The 23,466-nt window shown below is 53.4% G+C and overlaps 1 protein-coding gene across 2 annotated transcripts in view; it reads right to left on the bottom strand.

Annotated features, from left to right (window-relative positions):
- Positions 1-7,196: 7,196 nt before the first annotated feature.
- Positions 7,197-23,466, bottom strand: part of GTF3C1 (general transcription factor IIIC subunit 1) — a 75,849-nt gene continuing 59,579 nt past the window's right edge. For both annotated transcript variants that reach the window (XM_045542844.1, XM_045542843.1), the window contains exons 28-37: positions 22,059-22,121; positions 20,785-20,878; positions 18,047-18,219; positions 16,484-16,771; positions 15,536-15,795; positions 11,688-11,968; positions 10,848-11,367; positions 10,112-10,163; positions 8,876-9,068; positions 7,197-8,360 (exon numbers count right to left, since the gene is read on the bottom strand). In XM_045542844.1, the coding sequence (XP_045398800.1) occupies positions 8,148-8,360; positions 8,876-9,068; positions 10,112-10,163; positions 10,848-11,367; positions 11,688-11,968; positions 15,536-15,795; positions 16,484-16,771; positions 18,047-18,219; positions 20,785-20,878; positions 22,059-22,121 (2,137 nt within the window). In that variant the 3' untranslated portion in view covers positions 7,197-8,147. The remainder of the gene's footprint in view (positions 8,361-8,875; positions 9,069-10,111; positions 10,164-10,847; positions 11,368-11,687; positions 11,969-15,535; positions 15,796-16,483; positions 16,772-18,046; positions 18,220-20,784; positions 20,879-22,058; positions 22,122-23,466) is intronic.

Raw genomic sequence — 23,466 nt, forward strand, 5'->3', positions numbered from 1 at the left:
GCCAGATCTAGGTATTGTATAAAACTTAAGATTTTTTTTTTTTTAAAGAAAATAGATTGTTTTCCCTCCAAGCGTGCCCATCTTGGAGGTGGCTTGGCTTTTTCAAGACCAAGCAGGGTGAAGGCAGCAGAGAGTGTGATTCAGAAACAGCTCTGGCTGCTCTCTGCTTTGGTAGCGGGGCTGGGTTAGAGGTCAGCAGAAGCCAGTCCTGCCACAAGCTTCTCCGGGACTCGTCTGTAAAATGGGGTGGTCTGGAGAGGTCGCTGAATGTTTGAGTCCTCGGTGGTGCCTGGCATGAGGCTGGAAAGTTCTAGAACATTGATGGTTTGCATACTGGGACGACGAGCTCGGCGTCAGGGTGTGTGAGACTCAGACGGGAGCATGAGTATGAAACCACAGCTCCTGCACGGGTGAGCAGACCTCACCGGCCTCCCCCCAGCACCCTAGAGACTCTTGGGACAAGGTGTGCTGCGGTTTTCACACTCTCTTGGGGCTGACAGGTTCCAAGTGCCACCTGAGCCACAGGCTCTCCGGGTAACCGCTCAGCTCTCCTGCACACAGAGCTCAGCGGGGTGTGGGGGAGGGGACAGACGGAGGCCTGGCCTGGGGCAGAAAAGGCCCCTCGAAATGTCACCTTTGAAGGGGACTCAGCTAAAACATGGGTGCAAAAAGCTGGAGCTAAGAACTGGCCCACCTGGAGGGGGGGTTAGCAGGTAGGCGGGGGGATGGAGGAGGGACGGCTGCGTGGACGGGTGGAAGGGTGGTGAAAAGCTTGGAGGAAGAGCGGTTGGGTGGACAGACGGAGAACTGTCGCTGGCGCAAAGACGGAGAGTGAACAGGAGCTCCGCGAGGCTGGCAGCTGCGTCTGCCTTGTTGACTGTTTTAGCCCCAGCCTGGCACACAGTAGGCACTCAGTAAAGCCTGACTTGTAGCATCTGCTCATTTCTGTGGGGTGAATACTTCCACCATGGCCGCGTTCAGGCTCCCGGCTTGACTCCAAACACAGAGCTGGGAAGAGATGCGCACGGTCGGCTCTCCTGCTAGTCTGAGCCGGCCCCGGCGCGCTGCCACTGGGAGCCCAGAGGGGACATCGCAGGGGCCTTCAGGGAGGAGGTGGCGTTTGTTGGACTTTGAAAAATGAATAGGAGTTGTTAGGGGCACCTGCTATCCCAGGCAGAAGGAAGAGCTCGGGCAAAGGCCTGGACGTGTGACCAAGGACCAGGGAGCAGGAGGGCAACGCGGCTCCTTGTCCCCCAGAGTCCAGGCCAGAATTGCCAACGACCTTCTCTTAAGAGGAAGGAGGATTGATAGCAACACTCCCACCGCGGATGCCACAGCCCGCTCCTTGCCAGCTGCAGGCTCTGAGGGGACAGGGTTCCATCTGACAGATGAGGTGACTGCACAGAACGGCTGGTGACCTGCCTGAGGACACACACTGAATTAGCGCTCAGAGTCAGAACCTAAACTCTGGTCACGTTGCTCTGCTGGAAGGGACCTAGACCAAAAGGGAAGAAACTTAGCAAACACCTGCAGGTGCCCTATTGCTTTTGCCTGTACGGTAGCTTTGTGGGAGTGGCTGACCCCAGCTCTGAAAGTGGCAACATGACCCCGGCAACAGTACAGTTCAGGGACAGACACGTGACCCCAGCTGCCCCTGCTCTCTTTCTGCTGGGCTCACTGAGCTGTAGGGAGGGTGCCAGGAGGGGACAGCTTGCCTGAGATGAAGCCAACACACAAGAAAGCAGAGCTGAGCAATGCAGACATATTCCTGGTGATATCGCTTGGGCTCCTGGATCCAGCCATGCCTGAAAGCACATTCCTCCTCCTGGACATTTTAGGCACATGGGTAAGGAAATCGTTACGCTATCCACTAAACAGTTCCAGCTTTTGCCCTTCTGGGCACATGGCAGGACTGTACCTCCTGGCCCTTCGTGATCAGACAGGGCCACAAGACGGACGGGCCAGTGAGCAGGAGTGGCAAGGCTCGCGTCCAGACAGAGCATTTTGCTGATGGTCATGATGCCCCCTAGTGTTTTCCCGTCGGCCACGGTGACCAGCGGTGGTTGAGAAGGTGACTGCTCCCTCAGCCTGGGCTCTAGTAAGGAGACGCAGGCCGGAGCTCCCGGCTCTGCTGTGCTGGACGTGTACTATGAGCAGGAAACCCACCCTTTGTTCTTGGCTACTGTGATAAGGGCTGTTTGTCACCACAGCATAACCCAGCCCATCCTGACGGAATCAATGAGCTGATATATTTCCGTTTCTGGCTGGTTTGAGGTGAGCTTCTGTCGCTTGCAGCAGAAAGTGTTCCAGCGTTACGTTCGCATCCCCCCAGAAGGGTACCCCTTCTGTCTGGAGGAAGGGCCACATTCAAAAGGCCCAGAGGACCAGGCTCCAGCATTTCCCGTGAATGACCTGGAGCAAGTCACCTGCTATCTCTGAGCCTCAGTTTCCTCTTTTGAAAGGTGGGGCAGGAATCAGCCTCTCGACTTGCTCTGGGGATGAGCAGAGAGGGTGGGGTCCGCCCCTCGTTAGATGTGGGTTTCCTCCTTTATAGCGTCACCTGGAGCTGGGCTGCGGGGCAGAGGAGAGGAGGGCTGTGGCCCCACCCCTTCCCAGTCTCCTCCGCGAAGTTCTGGAAGGCTTCCAGCCAGGTGCCACGAAGCTTGCATCGTCCTCTGCCAGGATCTAAGGCACCAGAACCCAGCTCCCCGGCCAACAGGTACCGCAAGGTCAGACTGGGATGCCGTCTGGGCGTCCCAGAGTCTGTACCAAGGGCAGGAGCCAGAGGGAATGGGGGGCCCAGGGACAGGCAGCAATTCGCCCAGAGTCCATGCATGCCCCACTCCACGGCCCGCGCTCCTGTGGGGCTCCCTGCTGGAAGGGGAGCCCCTTCCTCCCTCCTACCCGGGAAGGCGGTTTACACGAGCCTGGCTGCTGCCCGGGGTGCAGCACAGCCCGCCCCAGCCCACCGGAGCCCAGATGCATCATCAGAAACTAGTAAGGGGACATCCGCTGGGACATGGGGCAGTGGGCCTGCGTACCCCTCCTGGGAGCCCATTCTGTCAACAGAGAGGGAAGCAGCAGCATAAACTCCCAGCAAGGAAGAAGGCGGGAGGGAGGGAGGCCGCTGCCAACAGGAAACACCTGCACATTCGAGGAAAAGCAGAGGCGGGAGGCAAACCTGTGCTCAGGTGTTCCCTCCTCAGCGGGTCCCTGGGCTGGGCCCTTGTTTCACATGCAACAGCCCCCCGACCTGGCTTTGTTTCTCCCAGCGCACTTCGCACACCGTGCCCTGCGCCTTTCACTCTTCCAGCACATTCGCTGTCTGGCCCGCGAGGGCAGGGGCCGAACGCACTGCTGCGTCTCAGAGCCGGGCACGAGCAGGTGCTCAAAAATATAGAGCGAGTGAGTGAGTGAATGAATGAATCAGTGGCAGAGCAGCGACTGGCAAAGCAGTGGGTGGAGAGGAGGGAGCCACCCGCCCCTGGAGCTGGAAAGGACACAGATTGGGACGTGAACACGAAACAGGCAGCCTCCTGGGAAGTGTCTACACCGCGCAGATCCTGGGGCGACCCCCGCGTGGCCCCCATCCCTAGGATGACAAATGTGAAGGCTTTTCTTTGTAAAATTGACGTCCCCAGATAAGAAACCTTTAGATTCTGCTCTTTTGGGGGGCCCCCACCCCAAAGCAAACCCCATCCCAGGAAGGTGGTGTTGGGGCAGGGCACTGAGGCTGGGCGCTGGGGTGGAATGCCAGCAGGTCCGCTTCGTAGCTTCCAGCCTTGTGGGAGTTATTCTACCCCCGATGCCTCGGTTTCCTCCTGTGAGAATTGGGTACACCTGTGGGAGAATTGGGTACACCTGTCGGAGAATTGGGTACACCTGTGGGACTTCAGGTGCGGTGAGACCAGGAGCTCAGCTGTGTCAAGCACCCAGAGCAGCGCCCAGCACATTGCAAGTGCTCAGAAAATGCTGTTGTTATTATTATATCAAAATTTTATGATAAGTCAAATTTTATGACTGCAGTCAGCTTCTACTGGTCTCCCCCTCAAAGGTGAGCGGACAAAGAGCGCCAGGCACGCGGGGACCGCGACGAGCCGGCAGGAAACCAAGATGCGTGGGCCGCTGGCGCCACCTGCTGACGAGCGCTGGGAACGGCAGCGCTGGCTGGAGGCGGTGCCCGCGCGCCCTCTGCTGTCCAGGGGGAAGGTGACACACATGTGCACCTGTCCGGCGCTCAGACGGAGGACCCCAGACAATAGTCACAGCAGCCCTCTGCAGCAGGGAACGTGGGGGAAGAGGACAGAAGGTGAATTTGGAGGGTCCTTTGTAATTCAGCCAGGACAGACTGCTACCCTTGGGTGCGTGGACCCGCCCTGGGTGCCGGGAGCTCCCTCGAAGAGGGAGATCACACGTCCACCCACAGGCAAACACACACATAGGTGCATGAACACACAGATACACACACACAACACGCGTACGCACATGCACATCTGGAAAACCCCGGTGGAAGAGTGTCAAGGCCCATGGGAAGAGTGGTTGTCAGGGCTCAGAGGACGAGGACGTGCAGTCATTCAGCCGGGGCTGGGAGGACGGGCACACAGGTGGCTGGTGGCAACAGGCTGAACACGATCTGAGAAAACTTTAGAGAAGGCCGGACGCGGTGGCTCACGCCTGTAATCCTAGCACTTGGGAGGCCGAGGCGGGTGGATTGTTTGAGCTCAGGAGTTCGAGACCAGCCTGAGCAAGAGTGAGACCCCGTCTCTACTAAAAATAGAAAGAAATTATCTGGACAGCTAAAAATATATAGAAAAATTAGCCGGGCATGGTGGCGCATGCCTGTAGTCCCAGCTACTCGGGATGCTGAGGCAGGAGGATCGCTTGAGCCCAGGAGTCTGAGGTTGCTGTGAGCTAGGCTGATGTCATGGCACTCTAGCCTGGGCAACAGAGTGAGAATCTGTCTCAAAAAAAAAAAAAAACCTTGGAGAAGAGACAGAGGCCAAGCCCAGGACAGCAGCCTGGAGGATGCGCCATGACACAGGGGAAGACAGGGAGGCCATTAGGAAAGAGCGCATAACGTCAGGACATCAGCCGGGGAGACTCCTGCGGCTGAGCCGAGAGCTCTCTGCACGCCGATGCGGGCGTGCCAGGGTGTCTCTGAGTGCCGGAGTGAGCTGCTCTCAGGGCACGTTTTATGTCGCATGGCGTCACAGGCCCATGTTTTCCAGGGCTGCACTGACAGATGTGGTTGTAAATGCACAGACCAGGCCTGGGAGGGGCCTGAAGGAGAGGGGCGGAGCTGCAGCCAGATCTGTAGTGTTTTAAGTGTTGAAAAGAGAGTGGGGTCACAGACTGCTTATCTGAGGTAAGGAAAAGGAGTTTAGGAGTCTGGAGGAGGAGACCACGGAGCACAGGGCACCTGGGGACACAAAGCCCAGGGTGTTTGTGCCCATCTGGGCTGTGCTCTCCCCGAGTGAGAAATGACAGGTAGGGGTGACCTGGAACAAGCACCTAGCACTGTTCCGGTGGCTGCAAAGGGGTGGTAGACCCTTGCCTCTTTGTGGGTTTTATTTGGTAGTCAGTACTTAACACTTTTCTTCTAAATTTGCATTCCTCACAGCCTGGGCACAACACGCGCTTTAGTTTTCCACAGTCGCCACCACTCCCTAGTATCAACCTGAGGCCCCCTCCCTGCCTCTCATTTGTTACCTGCTTGGCCCCTGAAGGCAGCTCAGCTCACAACTTCTGGTTGACTCTGGGTCTTCTGGAGACCTCTGTGCAGAGCTGGGAAGGGCAGAGCTGCCTGGAGGGGTGAGTGGAGGGTGGGTTTCATGATGGCAGAGGGAGGCAGAAGGACCCGGTCATCCTCAGGCAGGATGGCCGTGGGAATGTGGAGTGGTGCTCCTGGAAGCCCTATCTCTCTGCTTGAGGTCCCCTCCACTGTGTCCCGTCTCCGACAGGTGCCCATACCGTCCCTCATCTAGGGGCACAGGGAAGGAAACAAACTTGGCTGAACCCTACCATGTGCTGGCACTTGGTGATCTTCAGCTCACCTGGTGCCCCCTCGAGGGAGATACTCCATCCCCAGTTTTTCAGATGCAAAAACTAAGGCTCTGGGATGTGAATGTCAAGGTCAGTATTTTAAGACACATTTGCTGGATCCCCAAACCTACCTTCCTCCCACCACGTAGCGCATTCCCAGGGTAACATTTGTATAGTGTTTTCTGTTTACAGAGCAGATCACATCCGTTATTCTACTTGAACACCTCAAAAACTCCCCCAAAATACTAATTCTTTTTTTTTTTACACTTGAGCAAAAACGAAAAAAGAAGAAAAAACCGATGCTGAGACTTGCCCAGCCTTGGCTTCTCCCCCAGGACTGTGACTCCCCAAGCAGTCTCTGTCCCTCCTCACCCAGAGGTCTGGCTGGGGTGGCCAGGGCCCTGGTCCCGGGCAGAGGGAGGACGCAGGCACGGGGGGAAGTTGGCCAGGTCAGGGGCCGTAAGGTCAAAGACCCCCAGAGGGGCTTGTTCTGTGAGAGCAGCTGCAGGTGGGTGTGAGACACAGATGACCAGGCTGGGACACACGCCGCCTACAGGGAGCAGCCCCTACTCAGCACTTCCGACTGTCACATGTAGGAAGCTAAGTCCACCGTTGCTAGAACTTTCCATTTTCCAAGAGAAGATAGAAATCTGAATTTTTTTTAAAAAGGTGAAACCTCCAATTTTTTAAAATGTTGACAACTAACTAAAAAGGAAATGTAAACAATGGTGCTGAAGAGAACTTCAAGGGGCCTCGTCCATCCCTCAGGCCTGTGACCTGTGTGAGCTGAGGTGCCGAGCGTGGGCCCTCGCTGGGCTGGGAGCTGCTGGACACACGCGGGAGGGCTGCTCTGTGCAGGGACAGGCCCGGCGCCAGCTGGGAAGGCCGGAGGGCTTCAGAGGCCAAGGGGGCAGGCGAGGGGGCAGGCGAGGGGGCTGCCCGAGTCCGTCTCATCCCAAGGCCATCCTTCCACCAACTCGCTGACACTCAGCACCGACACGGCCCCTCGCCCCTGGGTGTCACTGGGGACGCTGTTCCTGGACGTTGCACAGCTGAAAGCAGGCGGTCCCCCAGATATCAACAACTCTTTAGGACACTCACAACACTAAGTGCATTTACTTCACTTTAATTAAAAAATAAATACATGCCAGAGGGACTATTTTTTTTTTTTTAATGAGGAAAAAGGTTAAAGAACAAATATAAAACAAACAAAACCAAAACCTACAGGGACGCCTCGAGTCTGGGGCCGGCAGGAAATCGCCGGCCAGGTTGGGAAAGCCGGGCACCCAGCCCAGCGGGCCTGCCAGGTTGACCCGAGAGGCTAGAAAAGGGACCCCAGCTCCGCTCTGGGTGGCTCAATGCCAGCAGGGCCGGGATGTCCTGCCTGGGGAGGAGCTGCAGTCTCCGCAGGGGCCCCTTGGCAGCAGGGAACGCGGCCCTTGTTCTGTGACACGTCTCCCACGAGACCCTCCCTCTCAGTGGCGCCTGGGCACGCAAGGATCCAGAAGTCTGCCGAGGTGGCTGGAGTCTGGAATGTGAGGGTGCACAGGTGGGGCGAACCCCGAGGCCCCACTGGCCCCTGACGATGGCTCTGGGGTGTGCACGGAAGGCCAGGGCCTGGGAGGCAGCTCTGCTCCCGGACGGCAGCCCCTCCTCAGACGCCCCCCAGGACCTCCCAAACCCCACTCCGGCCCAGGCTCCAGAGAGAGCCGCACGCAGCTCCCCTGAGAGCAGGAAACGCGCCGCAGCGGCCAGTGGCTGAGACCACGGGGACAGGAGGGGAGAATGGAAGGGCCACAGTCCCCACAGCTGCTCCACCACGTCCCAGCCTGGCTGGGACAAGAAGCACCAACTCCAGTGTGATAAAGCAGGTTCCCGAGGAGCAGCCCCGGAAGAGCCCGGGGACAGGCATGTGGGGGGCCTTTTCCAGAGTCCCGGGACAGTGGGATGCACCTGTCAGGCACTGCTCTAGCCGGAGTACTGTCCCCTGCTGCAGGAGGCTCGGCACAGACCAACGTCCTGGGGAAGCAGTGGGGTCTGCGGACCACCAAGTGGGGCCGGCGTGGCAGCAGCGGCTGGGAGGGGAGGCGATGCCCGCAGGTGCCCTATAAGTGGATCCACTTGTTCCAGTTGACCTCGTGGGGGAACACGCGGCCCAGCCGGAGGGCGCAGTCCAGCGTGGGCTCATAGAAGGCCGTGGGGCTCTCGCCGGGGCTGCAGGGGGCCTCTGGCTCCTCCACCTCGGGCTTGGAGAAGAGGGAGACGGGCTTGGGCTTCCTTAGCAGGCGCCTCCTGATGCAGCCAAGGGACTCCAGGCCCTGGAGACACCACAGGACACACAGGTTACGGGGGCACCTGAACTTGGCCTTGAGAGACAAGTATGGATTTACCAGCAGGGTTTACACAGAAGGCTGGGGCAGGGGAGGGAGTGGCATGAGCAGCGTTTGTGCAGTGCAGGGGCCACCACAGGAAACGCCATTGCCGGAGGACAGGTACACAAGCAGAGGCTGCAAATGGGCTTCCGTGGGCCAAGACTGGCTTCTGGGTGGGTTTTGTTTGGCCTTGTGTGCACCTTGAAGTTGAGGACATTTCACAGTGAACTTCAAGCTTCCAGGGGGCAGAGTGCTGGGAACGGGGCTGGGCCACAGTGCGAAAGGTGGGAGGTGGGTTCCCAGGTGGCACCTGTGAGCCAGGGCCCCTGCTGAGGGTGGAGGAGGGAGCTGGCGGCGAGCCAGCAGGTGGGACACCGGAGCAGAAGTCCGCTCACCTGCTGCATCCCCAGAGCGCACCCCGCCACCCACCCTGCCCCGCTGAGCCCCAGCAGGGGCCGCACCTGCAGCAGCTCCAGCACCGCGACGGGCTGCAGGACGCCCTGGTAGTGGCGCAGCAGGCAGCTCTCAGGGACGCCGGGCCTGGTCATGATGTGGTACAGCACGGCCTCCATCATGCCCTTGCACACGGGCATGTTCAGGTGGCCGTCCACCACGCGCCAGGGGCGGCCGATGAAGCAGACGCTCTCGCAGTCCCTGCAGGGAGAGCAGTCGGCATCAGGGCTCAGTGGGGCAGGGAGGCGGCAGCGTGTTCAGGGCTGGGGAACGTCCATCTTCTGTTCTCTGGCCGCCCCTCTCCCTCCTGTCTGGACAGAGGGGCCCACGGTGGCCAGCTGAGGGCGTCACCTCAGCTGTGGGAACCTGCTCAGATGCAGCTGTAGCCAAGGCCACGATGAGCTCATGGCTCCCAGGTCCCTCCACACTGGCAGGGGAAGGACAAGGGTTAGGGCTGCACCTGGCACCCTGGGCTAGTGGCTGTTCCACCCCCGGCCAAGCTCACAGAAGTCCTTGCCCAGAAGTTCTGCTCTGGGCCATCTGCAGGGTTCCAGACACACTTTCCTCTGAACAAAGGTTTCTGCTACTAAACCAGGGACTGACCTGCCACATGGGGCCCAGGAGTGCCTCAGGCCCCGGGCTAGCTGGACACTTGGCTCTGGCTGCCATGGCTGGGCCCTGGGGGGGCCATATCTGAACTCCTGGGAGCTGGGGCCCAGGGCACTTGGGCCCTGCCCCGCTGCGGCCAACACACACAACTGTGGGAGGTGCCCCTCACCGGAAAGGTTTCTGTGGCCTCTGAGCCACCTCCCAACTCTAGGGCTCAGCAGTCCCTGGAGAGGAGGCTGCAGGACCAGCACTTGGACACTCTGGGCTGACCTGGCCTCGCACCGGCTCTGTGACGGGGGCAGGGGCAGTGGCTCTCTGGGCCCTCTGCTCATCTGTAAGATGGGAATGAGGGTCCCTGCGGGCTGTCAGGAGCCCTAGTGACAATGTGAAAGCACGTGGCTCAGGGTTCTCAGCCAACACTACGCGCATTCTAGGAGCACAGCCTGCAGATCTGGGTGCCATGAACGCCCACCACGCCCAGTCCTTGCCCACTGTGCCGGGCAGACTGTCCCAGCCGGAGTCTCCGTGAAAGACCTTCATGTGAATCATTAATTCCCCGTCCCTTGTCAGGAACCCTGAGGACAAACTTCCCCAGGCTTACGCCTGCCCCAGGCCTCGGGCGGGCCCACACTCACCTTTCCCGTGCTGCCTGGGAGAGGCTGCCGGCTCCAGAACTCTCTGCCGACCCTGGTGGAAGAGGAAAGGACGGGAGGGGCTCAGAAAGTGGGAGGAGCTGTCTTTCCTCCGCTCATCCGAGCTGGCCCTGAGCGCCCAATGTGTGCCGGGCACTTCTGGGTGACACAAAAGGACAACGATCGTCTCCTCTCAGAGTGTCCATCCTCAAGGTGGCTGGGCCTTAGAGGCTGACGCCAGCACGTGACACCAGAACACACCACAGCGTGCAAACGTGCGGAGCTTGTTCCCAGGCAGCGAACACCCCATTTCCGTCCTGATGCCCTCACCACAAGGGCTGTGTGCAAAGCCCCCAGGAGAACAAGAGAAGCCACCGGGGAGAGCCACTGCTGATTCCAGACAGAACAGGGGAGGAAGGGAGGGTCTCAGCACGGGCACATCTGCCCGCCTGTCTGTCACACCACACGGCCCGAGGCCTGCACGTGGGACTCAGTGATCCCTGTGGGCGTCTGGGAGCCTTCCGGCCTCCAGTGGAAACACTTGCAGGCAAGATCGTCTTCCTCACCTCAGCTCTGAAAAGCTGAAGCCCTTCTATGGCCGGGGACAAGAGGTCCCCCAGCTGGGGGAAAGGTGTGGGCCAATCAGGGTGAGGGCAGAGAAGGGGGGTGGGGTGAGGTAAGGTGGGGTAGGGGACAAGGTGGTACCTCTGGGGTCTTGGGGTAGGGGACAAGGTGGTACCTCTGGGGTCTTCAGAGCCTTCTGGAAGCGGGGCCTGAGAGCTCAGCTGCTCTTGGCCTGGAGAGACGGACACCCCAACAGCCTCTTGGTCCTCCTGTCCAGCCCTCCCTGCAGCAGTGTCTTCCAGAGCTGCAGGCGGAGCTGGGGCCTGGGTTTCTGCCTCCTTTTCTGCCCTGGGCCCGGGGCTGGGGGGCAGCCGCGTGTCCTCCAGTGCAGGCCTCTTTGCCGGGGGCTTCTCAGTACCCTCAGCATCGGCCTCCCCACTCTGATCGGCCCAGCTGGCGCGCCTCTTGGCGCTCTGGGAACCCTGAGATGGCGGTGCCGGCCTCTCAGTGGGGCTGTCCTCACTGGAAGGCCCCTCCAGGGCCCTGGCCAGGGGCTCTTCTCTTTGGGCGTCGGCCTCCTCCTCTTTGCCTTTTAGCCGCACCGAGTGCAGGAGCCAGGGCTGGGCAGCGGCCGTGGCCACCAGGCGAATGGTGTTGCCGCCAACTTCCAGCACCTGCTGTTGCTCCAGGAGGTCCTAGGGAAAGCAGGGGACACACTGGGTCAGCCTGGGGACCCAGGATCGCTGGGGTTGGCCTGACGGGTGGCGAATGGAGCGGGCTACCCTGCCTGACGTGTTGGGTGTCCTGAGCAGGCGGCAAGCCCAGCTCCATCAGGACAAGGCCTGGCTTCTGGCCCTGGGGCTGCCACCAGCTGGCCGTGTGCCCTGGGACAGTGTCCTTCCCTCTCTCCACTCAGCGTGGCCACTCATGAAACGAGGCCCCTTGCAGAGTGCATCTGCCTGGGAGCTGAAAATTCTGCTTCATCGACACCAGGAGAGCCTAAAGCGCAGCTCACCTGGACGCAGTCTGCGAACGCCCGGGTGCGCTCGCTGCCTGTCTCCTCGAGGGCCGAGAAGCGTCTGCGCAGCTCCTCCTTGTCAACCCCGAAACAGCCCGAGGCCACGATGGCTTCCCGGATCTCCAAGGCGGCAGACACATCTTCGGGTTTATACCCAGACAGCTCCAGCTGGCGGACAAACTCTTCCAAGCTGCAGGGGTTTTCTTGGGGGTTTATCAGCCTGGTGAACGTGTCAGGAAGGAAGGAGATTCCCGCTGTTAGCTCGTCCAGAGAAGTGGCTGCGAGGACAAGGAGGAAGATCATAGGCAGCTTGACAGAGCCCCTCCCCAGACCCCTAAACAGGCGACACTGAGGCAGCGCAAGCTCCAGCTCCAACTCACTGCTCCCCGACAGCCACAGGGTCACCTTCTGGGTGGGCATGCTGGGCCCCCGCCAGTCAGGCTCCTGATACTCTGCCCTGGGCCCGACTGCAGCTACTGGACTAGATTTCCCCCGGCCTCTGTGATCCTTCTGCTCAAGATCCAGAGGGAAGACACAGAGGCCAGGGACAGGATCAGAGAACTATAAACCCCAGAGCCCTGGAGGGGAGGGCCTCCACCAGCGCTGCTCTTGTCCCACCCCTTCCTGCAGCTCACGTGCTCACTGCTCCTTCTCACTTCTGCCTACACCAGCCAGGGCTGCTTTCTCTTGTTTCCTATAAAAGATGTCTGCGAAGGCCACAATCTATAGGTTAGCACTACATTTGTGCCTGGTTCAAACTCTAGACAAAGCACAGAATTCTAACTGTGATTACAAAACCAACCGTAAACGCCATCAACTTCAACAGTGTGCCTCGCTTTACTGCACCTCACAGATACTGCGTTTTTAACAAACTGAAGATCCGTAACAACCCTGCATTGAGCAGGTCTGTTAGTGCACCATTTTCCCAACAGCATTTTGCTCACTTTGTAGTCTTTCTGTCACATCATGGTAATTCTTACAATATTTCAAACTTTTTCATTATTATGTTTGTTATGGTGATCTCTGATCAGTGATCTATCTTTATGTTATTATTTTAATTATTTGGGGGCACCACAAGCTGTACCCATATGAGATGGTGAACTAAACTGATAAATGTTTTGTGTGATTTCACTGCTCCACCGACCAGCTGCTCCCCCATCTCGCTCCCTCTCCCTGGGCCTCCCTATTCCCTGAGACATGACAAATTGATTAGGCCAGTTAATAACCCTACGATGGCCTCTAAGTGTTCAAGTGAAAGAAAACGTCACCTCTCACTTTAAATCAAAAGCGAGAAATGATTAAGCTTAGTGAGGAAGGCATGTCGAAAGCCCAGATGGGCCAAAAGCTAGGGTTCTTGTGCCAATGGTAAGCTAAGTTGTGAGTGTAAAGGAAAAGTTCTTGAAGGAAATTAAAAGTGCTACTCGACTGAATGATAAGAAAGCAAAACAGCCTTATTATTGATATGGAGAAAGTTTTAGTAGTCCACATAGAAGATCAACCCTGCCACAACAATCCCTTAAGCCAAAACCTAGTACAGAGCAAGGCCCTACCTCTCTTTAATTCTGTGAAGGCTGAGAGAGGTGAGGAAGCTACAGAAGAAAAGTTGGAAGCCAGCAGAGGTTGGTTATGAGGCTTAAGGAAAGAAGCCATCTCCAAAACATAAAAGTGCAAGGTGAAGCACAAGTGCTGATGTAGAAGCTGCTGCAAGTCATCCAGAAGATCTAGCTAAGATCATTGATGAGGGTGGCTACACTAAACAACAGATTTTCAATGTAGATGAAACAGCTTTATATTGGAAAAAGATGCTGTCTAGGACTTTTGTAGCTAGAGAGGAGTAGTCAATGCCTGGCTTCAAAGCTTTAAAGGACAGACAGGCCAACTGTCTTGTTGGGGACTAATGCAGCTGGTGACTTTAAGTTGAAGCCAATGCTCATTTTCCATTCCAAAAATCTGAGGGCCCTTAAGAATTATGCTACATCTACTCTGCCTGTGCTCTGGAAATGGAAGAACAAAGCCTGGATGACAACACATGTGTTTACAACATAATCTACTAAATATTTTAAGCCTCCTGTTGAGACCTACTGCTCAGGAAAAAAGATCCCTTTCAAAATATTACTGCTCCTTGACAATGTACTTGGTCACCCAAGAGCTCTGATGGAGACGTACAAGGAGATGAATGTTGTTTTCATGCCAGTGAACATGAAATCCATTCTGCAGCCCATGGATCAAGGAGTAATTTCAACTTTTAAGTCTTATTATTTAAGAAATACATTTCATAAGGCTATAGCTGCCATGGATAGTGATTCCTCTGATGAATCTGGGCAAAGTAAATTGAAAACCTTCTGAAAAGGATTCACCATTATAGACACCATTAAGAACATTTATGACTCATGGGAGGAGGTCAAAATAGCAACTTCACAGGAGTTTGGAAGAAGCTGATTCCAGTCCTTCTGGATGACTTTGAGGGGCTCAAGACTTCAGTGGAGGGAGTAACTGCAGATGTGGTAGAAACAGCAAGAGAACTAGGATTAGAAGTGGGGCCTAAAGATGTGACTGAATTGCTGCAAGCTCATGATCAAACTTGAACAGATGAGGAGTTGCTTCTTATGGATGAGCAAAGAAAATGGCTTCTTGAGATGGGATCTACTCCTGGTGAAGATGCTGGAAACATTGTTGAAATGACAACACAGGATTTAGAATATTATGTAAACTTACTTGGTAAAGAAGTGGCAGGCAGGTTTTGAGAGGATTAATTCCAATTTTGAAAGAAGTTCTACTGTGGGTAAAATGCTATCAAACAGCATTGCATGCTATAGAGAAATCTTTCGTGAAAGGAAAAGTCAATTGTTGAGGCAAACATCATTGTTGTCTTATTTTAAGAAACTGTCACAGTCACCCCAGCCTTTGGCAACCACCACCCTGATCAGTCCACAGCCATCAACACTGAGGCAAGACCCTCCACCAGCAAAGAGATTACAACTGGCTGAAGGCTCAGATGATCGTTAGCATTATTTAGCAATAAGGTGTTTTTTAATTAAGGTATGTACACTGTATTTTTAGACACAATGCTGTTACACACTTAACAGGCTACAGTATGGTGTGGACATAACGTGCATATGCACTGAGAAACCAAATACATTCATGTGACTTGCTTTACTGCGATATCCACCTTATTGCGATGGTCTAGAACCGACCCTACGATATCTTTGAGGTGTGGCTGTGCACATAAAGGTAAGTCAGCCAGAGGTGGGAAAGGGGAAGGGGGGCAATGTAGGGAAGAAAATGGACCCTAATGCTACATCGTAGGAGGAGAGAGGGCCTGCCTAAAATTGAGTGCATGAGGAACTGGGGTTTAATAAGTTATTCAAAGTTTCAAAGGTCATCAATAGAAGAACTAAAATTGGAAGTAAAGGAAAGGAGATCACCACCGTGAGCAGAATACTCATCTGACCTACCGCGGTCAAAAGATAAGACCTAAAAATTTCCTAAAAGTGGACTTCAGAGTCACGGAGCTAGGTAAGCCCCAGGAGACTGAGACCAGGAGCAGCGAGGAGGCCGCCGTGGGGAGCAGGCAGTGGGACGTTCGCTCCACCTGGCTGCCAGCTCCTGCCCGCATGACTGTGATTAAAAGACAGGAAGAGGCGGCATGGTGAGCTCCCCCAGAGAGCTGTGGGCACAACGCTGTCACCTGAGAAGGTATCTCAGGACATGCTCTCCTTGAGTCAGCTGCAAGAATGAGAGTGTTTTTCTTCACGTCGGCTGTGGCTGCACCCCTGGCCTAGGTCACAAGGGCCTTTCTGGCTGATGGGCGAGCCCCTCCCTCAGCCCCCGTGGGGAGCGCTCACCAGTGGGCCCGAGCTGGGTAGGCAGAGGGGTGCGGCGGAGCCGGAACTTCACTTGGCAGGAGTTGACCACGATGCTGTCATTGGGGTTGAGGTTGCGGGTGCTGACGATGCCAGGGGAGTAGTAGCCCCTCATCAGCAGGTAGTTGGTGTGGGAGGCCTGGGCGGGCTTCACCTCCATGGCCCGGCGCTTGCCCCCTGAGCCTTCATCCAAGTCTTCCTCTTCATCCTCATCGTCCTCCAAGCCACCGTCCTTTCCCAAGCTGGAAGAGAACTGAGACCTCGACACCTGGACCCAGGCCAGCCCGGTGGCTGCCCGAGCAGCGGTACCTGGCTGTGCTCTGTTGCAGAGGCTCAGTGTGGTCTGTTGCTCCACACTCACCTCCCTCTTCCCTTCCCACACACCTCAGTGACCCCTGGTCACACATCTGTGACTTTGCAAGGGCTGTTCCTTTTGCCTGGATCGCTGTCCCGAAAGCACTTGCCTTCCCATGAAGTCCCAGTTCAGCTGTGAGGCCCTAAAGGAGCCTGGGCCAATCCCACCTTCTCCTCCTACCCCCCAGCCCCACCCTGCTACACCCTGCCCTCCTCTCTGGCAGACTCCCATGGCAACTGGGAGGCTCCAGCAGAGGATGCCATGGACATTGTCCTGTCATTCCTAGTTACTGATCTGGGAAGCCTTGTCCTGTGACCCCCTAAAGGCACCGCTATACCCTGCTTGTCTGTGTCTGGCAAATGCCTCGCACAGTGCCGGACACAAGGCAGAAAAACTCAGTACATGTCTGTTGAGCGAAAAAGACAAGAAGACTGAGCAAATAAAGTTGCAAACACCACAGAGACAAGAGCAAACAGCGAAGCCTGAAGCTCTGAGAACACGCTCGACCCCAAACCGCAGCCAGAGCAGTGTGCACAGTGCCAGGCCTCCCACCCCTGTGGACTCCGGGCTCTTACCTCTTAATGACCTCGTTCTCCACCATGGAACTGTCCACCACTATGATCTGCTCCGGGATCCTGACATCCACGGACATGAGGCCCAGGGAGAAAAGGGTCAGGGCAGCCACACAATGCCCTCCAGGGCCGTCCAAAGAAAATGCCACCATGTCATTTGTGGAGTCGTTATTATCCTGGTCTTTGAAAGAAAAATTATCAGCCTGGTCCAACTTGCCAGCAGCCCGGATTCTGTCAAGAAACTGGAATGATTCCGTGCAGATGGTGCTTGGAAATCGCCATGTGAAAATCCTACAGAGACAGAAAGGAAGGAAGGGCCTGACTGAGGACAGGCTATGGGATGAATCCATTTGGCTGGGCTATGAGCACATCAAATCACCATGGTGCAACCATACACCCCCAGCTCTCCCCTAGAGCTTTTTTCCTTCTCAGATGAAGGCACTGTGTGGGCACCTAGTGGTGTCTGTGTCTCTTCCCCACTTGCCCGAGCACCTTCGAGGCAGGGTCCTGTCTTTTCACCCAGGGCTCCACGCCTCGCCTTGCAGGAGCTTGCTATAAACAGCTGCTGAACTAGGGAAGAGGTAATAGCAATCTTTACACAAGACTGGCCCTGACTCACAGAGAGATGAGAGGACACTGCGTTCCATCTCACTGTCTCCATCTGGGCCTGCAGAGTCGAGCCCCTGTCTCTGTGCAAGAGTGTGATGATCCACGACTCTGCAATAACCGTCAGGGAGAAGCGGATCCAAGACATCTTCCTGATCTGCCGCCCACAGCCCTCGGTTCACAGACAAGGACGAGCGTCCAGAGCAGTGGCTCCGGGTCAGACGGCCTTGCTGGACTTGGGCCAACAAGGAGAGGTTTTAGGAAGGAGGAAGTGCCTGGAGCCACACACACAGGGATGGGGTAAAAGAACCAAAAGATGACTTATGGCGTCTTCAAGGATGTGACTGAAGCCCCCACACGGCCTCGGTGCTGGTAAGGAGAACAGTGCGGAGAAGGGGAAGCCCCCGTCAAGGCCACGGCTTGGGAACATTCTAAGGGGCTTCCCCTGCGTGTGGGTAGGAGGCTGGTGGTGCCACACACGTGCTGCGCTGAGAGCGCCCTCCAGGAGGGAGCTCCAGGAGAACGCTCCTCTGAAGGCACCTCCACGCCCCAGCCCCACGCAGGCTGCCTGTGCTGCAAACAGGCCCAGGAGGCGGCATGAGAGCCTGCAAAGCAGGAGGCTTCACAGGGCTTGGCGCTGTGAGGATGAGGGACTGAGCCTATGCCCAACCAGGAGGGTGGACTTCCAATGGGACCAATTACTAAAGTCAGAACTGACTTTACCCCATCTGACAGGAGAAGGGGAAAAAACCTACCTATGAAAATGGCAATGCGCCCCACTAAACACTGCCAGTGTTCACTGCTTCCCACACAAGGAAGGGGGACAGGTGCTGATGAGGAATTTTCTTCCCAGCCCCTAATTCTCTCATGCAAACAGATGTTCTTTTGCTACTCTTTGCGGACAGGGCGTGGCTCGGCCTCGGACCCTGGGCCAGCGAGGGCCCCTGAGCGGGCGCTCACCTGTAGTAGGTCTGGGATAACTGGTAGGACATGGGCACGAAGGGCAAGGCCCGGTTCTTCTTGGGGCCCAGCGTGTGGTTGACCCGGCGCCGGTTGACCAAGCTCCTTTTCTGGCACTCCATGAAGGCCTTCACCAGGGTCTGGTCCTTGTACTCCCGGTAGAGGCGGAAGGTCTGAAAGAAACACAGCGTGGCGAGGTGAGCGGGGCTCTCCAGCCGGCCAGGGGATGCCCGAGCCGGAGCTTGTGGACGCACAGAAGCTACAGCTGACCCTTTAGAGAAGTAAGCGATCCGGGGTGGGGGCAGGGAGGGAGGGAGGGAGTGTGTGTGGGGGGGGGGGGGCAGGGAGGGAGGGAGGGTGTGTGTGTGTGTGTGTGTGTGAAGCCTGGAGGATGCAACAATCCCAACTGTCAGACCATCACGCCAAACTTCCAGATACCACAGAGAGGGTCAGACAACTGCAGAGACAGGAAAGCTATTCACCCCCAAGCCCATTTCTTTGCACACAATGACACTGGGAATCAACAGAATTATCTCAGCCAACCCTTACATCCCTTACAGCTCTGACGCACTGCTGAGCAGAAGAGTTAGAAGGTCCACTCTGTAGCCACCAGGCAGTCAGAAATTTGGATTCTTTTGTGTAATGTTGGAAGTAAACAAAAAAAAAAAAAAATTTTTTTTTTTTTTTTAAAAACAAGTGTGAGTCCAACAAAACAAAGCCACAGGCCAGATGTGGCCTGTGGGTTATCTGGGACTTCTGCTGTCCACTACTCATTCTTGCTCTCTGCATGATCAGGCTCAGACGGAGCTTTGCTTTCTCCATCTGCACAATGCTGGGGTGGCAGAGGGGCACACGGCACTGACACCAGCCTCCTGGTCTGAAATGTACACCCTTTACTGCGTGTAAAACAGGTGCAAGAAAATAAAATGCAGGGTTCAAGTGCTGCCTGGCAACATGTGTATGGAGAATGTTTATCTGGCCTCTTGGATTTGTTGGTCCCAGATGTCCCTGCAGGAGGCCACTGTGCCGGCCGTGTGATGAATGAAAACAGGAGAGATCGAAGGCACACTAGGCCTGGGGTCTGCAGAGGCCTGGGCATGGCTGTTAAACGACTAGGGCCAGGGTGGTGTTCTGAAGCAGGGCATTCAAACCTGGCCACGTATTTTCCTTAAACAGCTCCATTTTCCCCCAGCCCTTCCCCCTGCCCCATCCCGCGTAGCCACAGTATCCGCAGTGCCCCAGCTGGGTCTATGCCAGCATTTCCTTAAAGGTGGTCTGTGGATTCCCGCATCAGGATCCAGGGGAGGGTGTGGTGCACACTTGTGAGGGGCCCACCTTCCACTCCCGACTGGAATCTCTGAGGGTGGGGCTTGGCTCCACATGCTAGAACTCTCCTGTTGATCTGAGGGACCCTCGCGTTTGGGACCCCACCCATCTAAGTGCATCAGTGGAACTAGAAAACACCATCCCTTTGCTTTCTTATTTTTCCCTCACATTCAAAATCAGGCTGGCTTGTTAATATAAGCCAGAGGAGCAGATTTTTAGGGTTAGAGATTAAATACAAAAGTGAATCGGATCCACTTCGAATTCATTTTTGTGAGGATTAAGAACCAGGGAGAATGATGCTCCGGCAGCACTGGCTGGGGTGCAGGCCCCTCTCAGTTGGGGTTTGTGTGATGCCTGAGCTGTGTGACCTTGGAAGATTAACTTCTCTGACCCTCAAGTGTCCGTATTTGTAAAAAAGTAACAAGACCACCAACTTCCCAGGCTCCATACAGGCTTAAATGGGATCTGCCTTCCTCTATATCATCCTCCTTTAGCCACAATCAGAGCAGCAGCACAGATGTGCATTCTCAGGAGACAGGCAACTCACTGCCTAGAGAAAGGCAGCTTTCCGTTCAGTGATCTCCAACAACCAAAATATCTCAGCGTTTATAAGTTATAATTTAAAAAGATACGCTGTATGGCTCAATTACTTTTTTATTAATAGGTCCTTTGCCACACCTCATTTCCTCTTCTGCCTAATTTTCTGTCTTAAATATTAGACTTAAAACCTTAGCTTTTGGCTGGGTGCGGTAGCTCATGCCTGTAATCCTAGCACTTTGGGAGGCTGAGGCAGGAGGATCACTTGAGCCCAGGAGTTTGAGGTTGCAGTGAGCTCTGATGATGCCACTGCATTCTAGCACATGCAACAGAGCAAGACCCTGTCTCAAAAAAAACAAAACCTCAGCTTTGGGAGGAATTTTGGAGGTCACTGGATCCTGTCCCCATATTTAAAATGTGAGAGAGATGGAGAGATGTTGGCCAAGGGGTACAAAGCTTCAGTTATGTGAGATGAATATGTCCTGGAGAGCTAATGTACAGCATGGTGACTACAGGTGACAATACTGTACTGTATACTTGAAATGTGCTAAGGGGGGAGAGCCTGAGTGTTCTCACCATTAAAAGAAAAGAGGTAACTATGTGACATGACGGATATATTAATTAGCTTGATTGTGGTGATTATTTCACAATGTAGAGAAACATCAAAACATCCTATTGTACATCTTAAATATATACTATAAAAATAAAGAAAAATAAAACAACAAAAAAATAAAGATGAAAGATGCAAGGGCTGGTGTCTTGGGGCAACTGGGCCCTGAGAGCCCCCAGGGGAGAAGAGCAGAGTCAACGCCTCACCTGGCTCGGCCTCTGAGGGCCTCATGTCCCAGCTATGCTGCCAGGCAGCCGGCACCCACCTGAAATGACTGGCAGGACTTCATCTGACTGTCCGAGAGGGCCAGTGTGCTCTGGATGAGGTTCTGGAGCACCAGGAAGTGGATGTCATCCACGCTGAAAAACAGGGGGTGGCGGGACAGCATGAGGCTACAGGGTACCACTCATCTTGAGGTGGATGCAATTCTCAGTTAAAAAAAAGCTTTCATTTTCACAAAAATAACATGAATACCAAAACTATTCACAAAATAAAATGAAATAAATGATGATTTTTAGGCTTAACTGGTCAATTTTTATAGGGAAAAAGTTCCCATCTAGTGAATAAAGGGTGACATTCCTGACATTTGACAACTGACAAATGTAGTTAGTGCTTATATTCCTTTCCCTCTAATTCTAAACAAGTTTTCCTCCAAAGAGAATAGGTTTCTCACTGAAATACAGAGCTAAAATCAAACGTAATATTGATTATCCAAGAAGGGGGAAAAAAGCTGAGCTTTCTGAACAGAGTTTTGCTTGGAAAGCTCATGGGTTGAGAGTTTGAATCCTTTCCCAGTCTTCCTTAAGGCTAGGCCAGTGACATTCGAGATTAGGGGGTTGGAATTGTTTTCTATAAAGGGCCAGATAATAAATATTTTAGTGTTTGTGGACTGCATGGACTTTGTTACAACTATAGCTGATCCTTGAACAACACAGGTTTGAACTGCAGGCCCACTTATACGTGGATTTTCTTCTGCCTCTGCCACCCCTGAGACAGCAAGACCAACCCCTCCTCTTCCTCCTCTTTCTCATCCACCTCCTTGACATGAAGATGAGGATGAAGACCTTTCTGATAATCCACTTTTACTTAATGAATAAATATATTTTCTATTCCTTATGATTTTCTTATTACCATTTTCTTTTACCTAGCTAATTTTATCGTAAGAATACAGTATATAATACATATAACATACAGTGTATGTGTTAATTGACTATTTATCAGTAAGGCAGAATTCTGGTCAACTGTAGGCTCCTAGTAGTTAAGTTTCTGGGGAGTCAAAAGTTATACGTGGATTTTTGACTGCACAGGGTTGGCATCTCCTAACCCCTGAGTTGTTCAAGGGTCAACTGTACTCAACTCTGACATTCTAGCATAAAAGCAGCATAAACACCACATAGAATGGGCACAGCTGTGTTCCAATAAAACTTTATTTACAAAAACAGGTGGTGGGCTGGATTTGGCCCTAGATTACCCCTGTGCTAGGTTGTAGGCAACCAAATCAAACAGCTGAGGAAAGGCACTTTATATATCAGTACTTGCCTATTAAGTTCATCCTCTTTCCTGATTTGATCTTTCTCATCCCCAATTGCCAAAACTCGGTATCTGCACAAGAAACAAAAGAAGAGCATGTCAATGGAACAAAGCAGACCTTCCCTCACTGGGCTGCTGCTTGCTCAAGATGGCCATTTATTGGCTAAAATGTTGGGTAAAATGTTAAACTCACCAAAAGTCAAACATAGTACGCGTAAACTAAAATAAGAATATACCATGTTCTACCCACTGAATGAGGCTGTTATGAAAAGAAGGGTTGAGAAAATGTGAAATGCTTGCTTGCAATTATGCAGCAACATGGAAAAATACGACTTGGCACAGATCCCCTGTTAATTGTTAAGGGAGCAGGATAGAAAACTGTGGGCTCATTATAATTAGAAAATAAGCACAAGAAAGAAGACTGGAAGAAAATTCCCAAAAGTAATCTGAAAAAGTAAATCTCATAGAAATAGAGAGTAGAAAGGTGGTCACCAGAGGAAGAGGGGCAGGGGAAGCGGAAATGTTGATCAAAGGATACAAAGTTTCAGTTAGCATGGTGATCACAGTTAATATTAATATTAACATACTGTCTATTTCAAAATTGCTAAAAGAATAGATTTTTAATGTTCCCATCATAAAAAAATAAGCTGGTGAGGTGATGGGTGTATTAATTAGCTTGATTCAATCTTTCTAAAATGTATACAAATATCAAAACATCACTGTTCCCCATAAATATATACAATTATCATCAATTAGAAAATTAAAAAAAGAAAATATCCAAAACAGAGTAGCTGTTTTAGGTACTGGAACTGCAGATGATTTCCTCATCTTTTTTTTTTTTTTTTTTGAGCTTCATGTGACATTTTACTGTATTCATACTGAGCAAATAAATGTAAGAATAAATCACAGAACTGACTTTTAAAAAGCATGGCCACTTGTAAGACAGTTCTTTGGTTTCTACAAAACTAAAGTAAAAATTCATCTTTGCAATGAATTCTTTGTAAATTCCTCCTAAAATCTGGTGTCAAGAAAAAGCACCTTTTCAGAAATACATGTGAACAACTTTTGGTCAAACAAGGGAAAATATGGAATCATTTTCTATTCTGTCTTGCCTGCCAGAAAGCTCAGGATGAAAATTAGTATTAAACTTTTGTTACAAATGCAGCTTTTTCTTTCCTTTAAATGGGTCATGAACTCTCCTTTAAAAATCTTTAACTAAGACGTCTTCTTTTATGACTAAAATTTGCCCCATAACTATATTACAAATATGTGGGGATATAAATTACAAATAGGTAAACAGGCCATTGAAACACTCTTAGGACTGAATTTTAACCATGCCATTTGGGAATTCAGTTTACTGCAAAAACAAAAACAAACAGTTAAAGGATAACAATTCTGAAAATCACTACAAATCGCT

The sequence above is a fragment of the Lemur catta genome, chromosome 2 (genome assembly GCF_020740605.2).
Source record: "Lemur catta isolate mLemCat1 chromosome 2, mLemCat1.pri, whole genome shotgun sequence".
Taxonomy (NCBI): Eukaryota; Metazoa; Chordata; class Mammalia; order Primates; family Lemuridae; genus Lemur; species Lemur catta.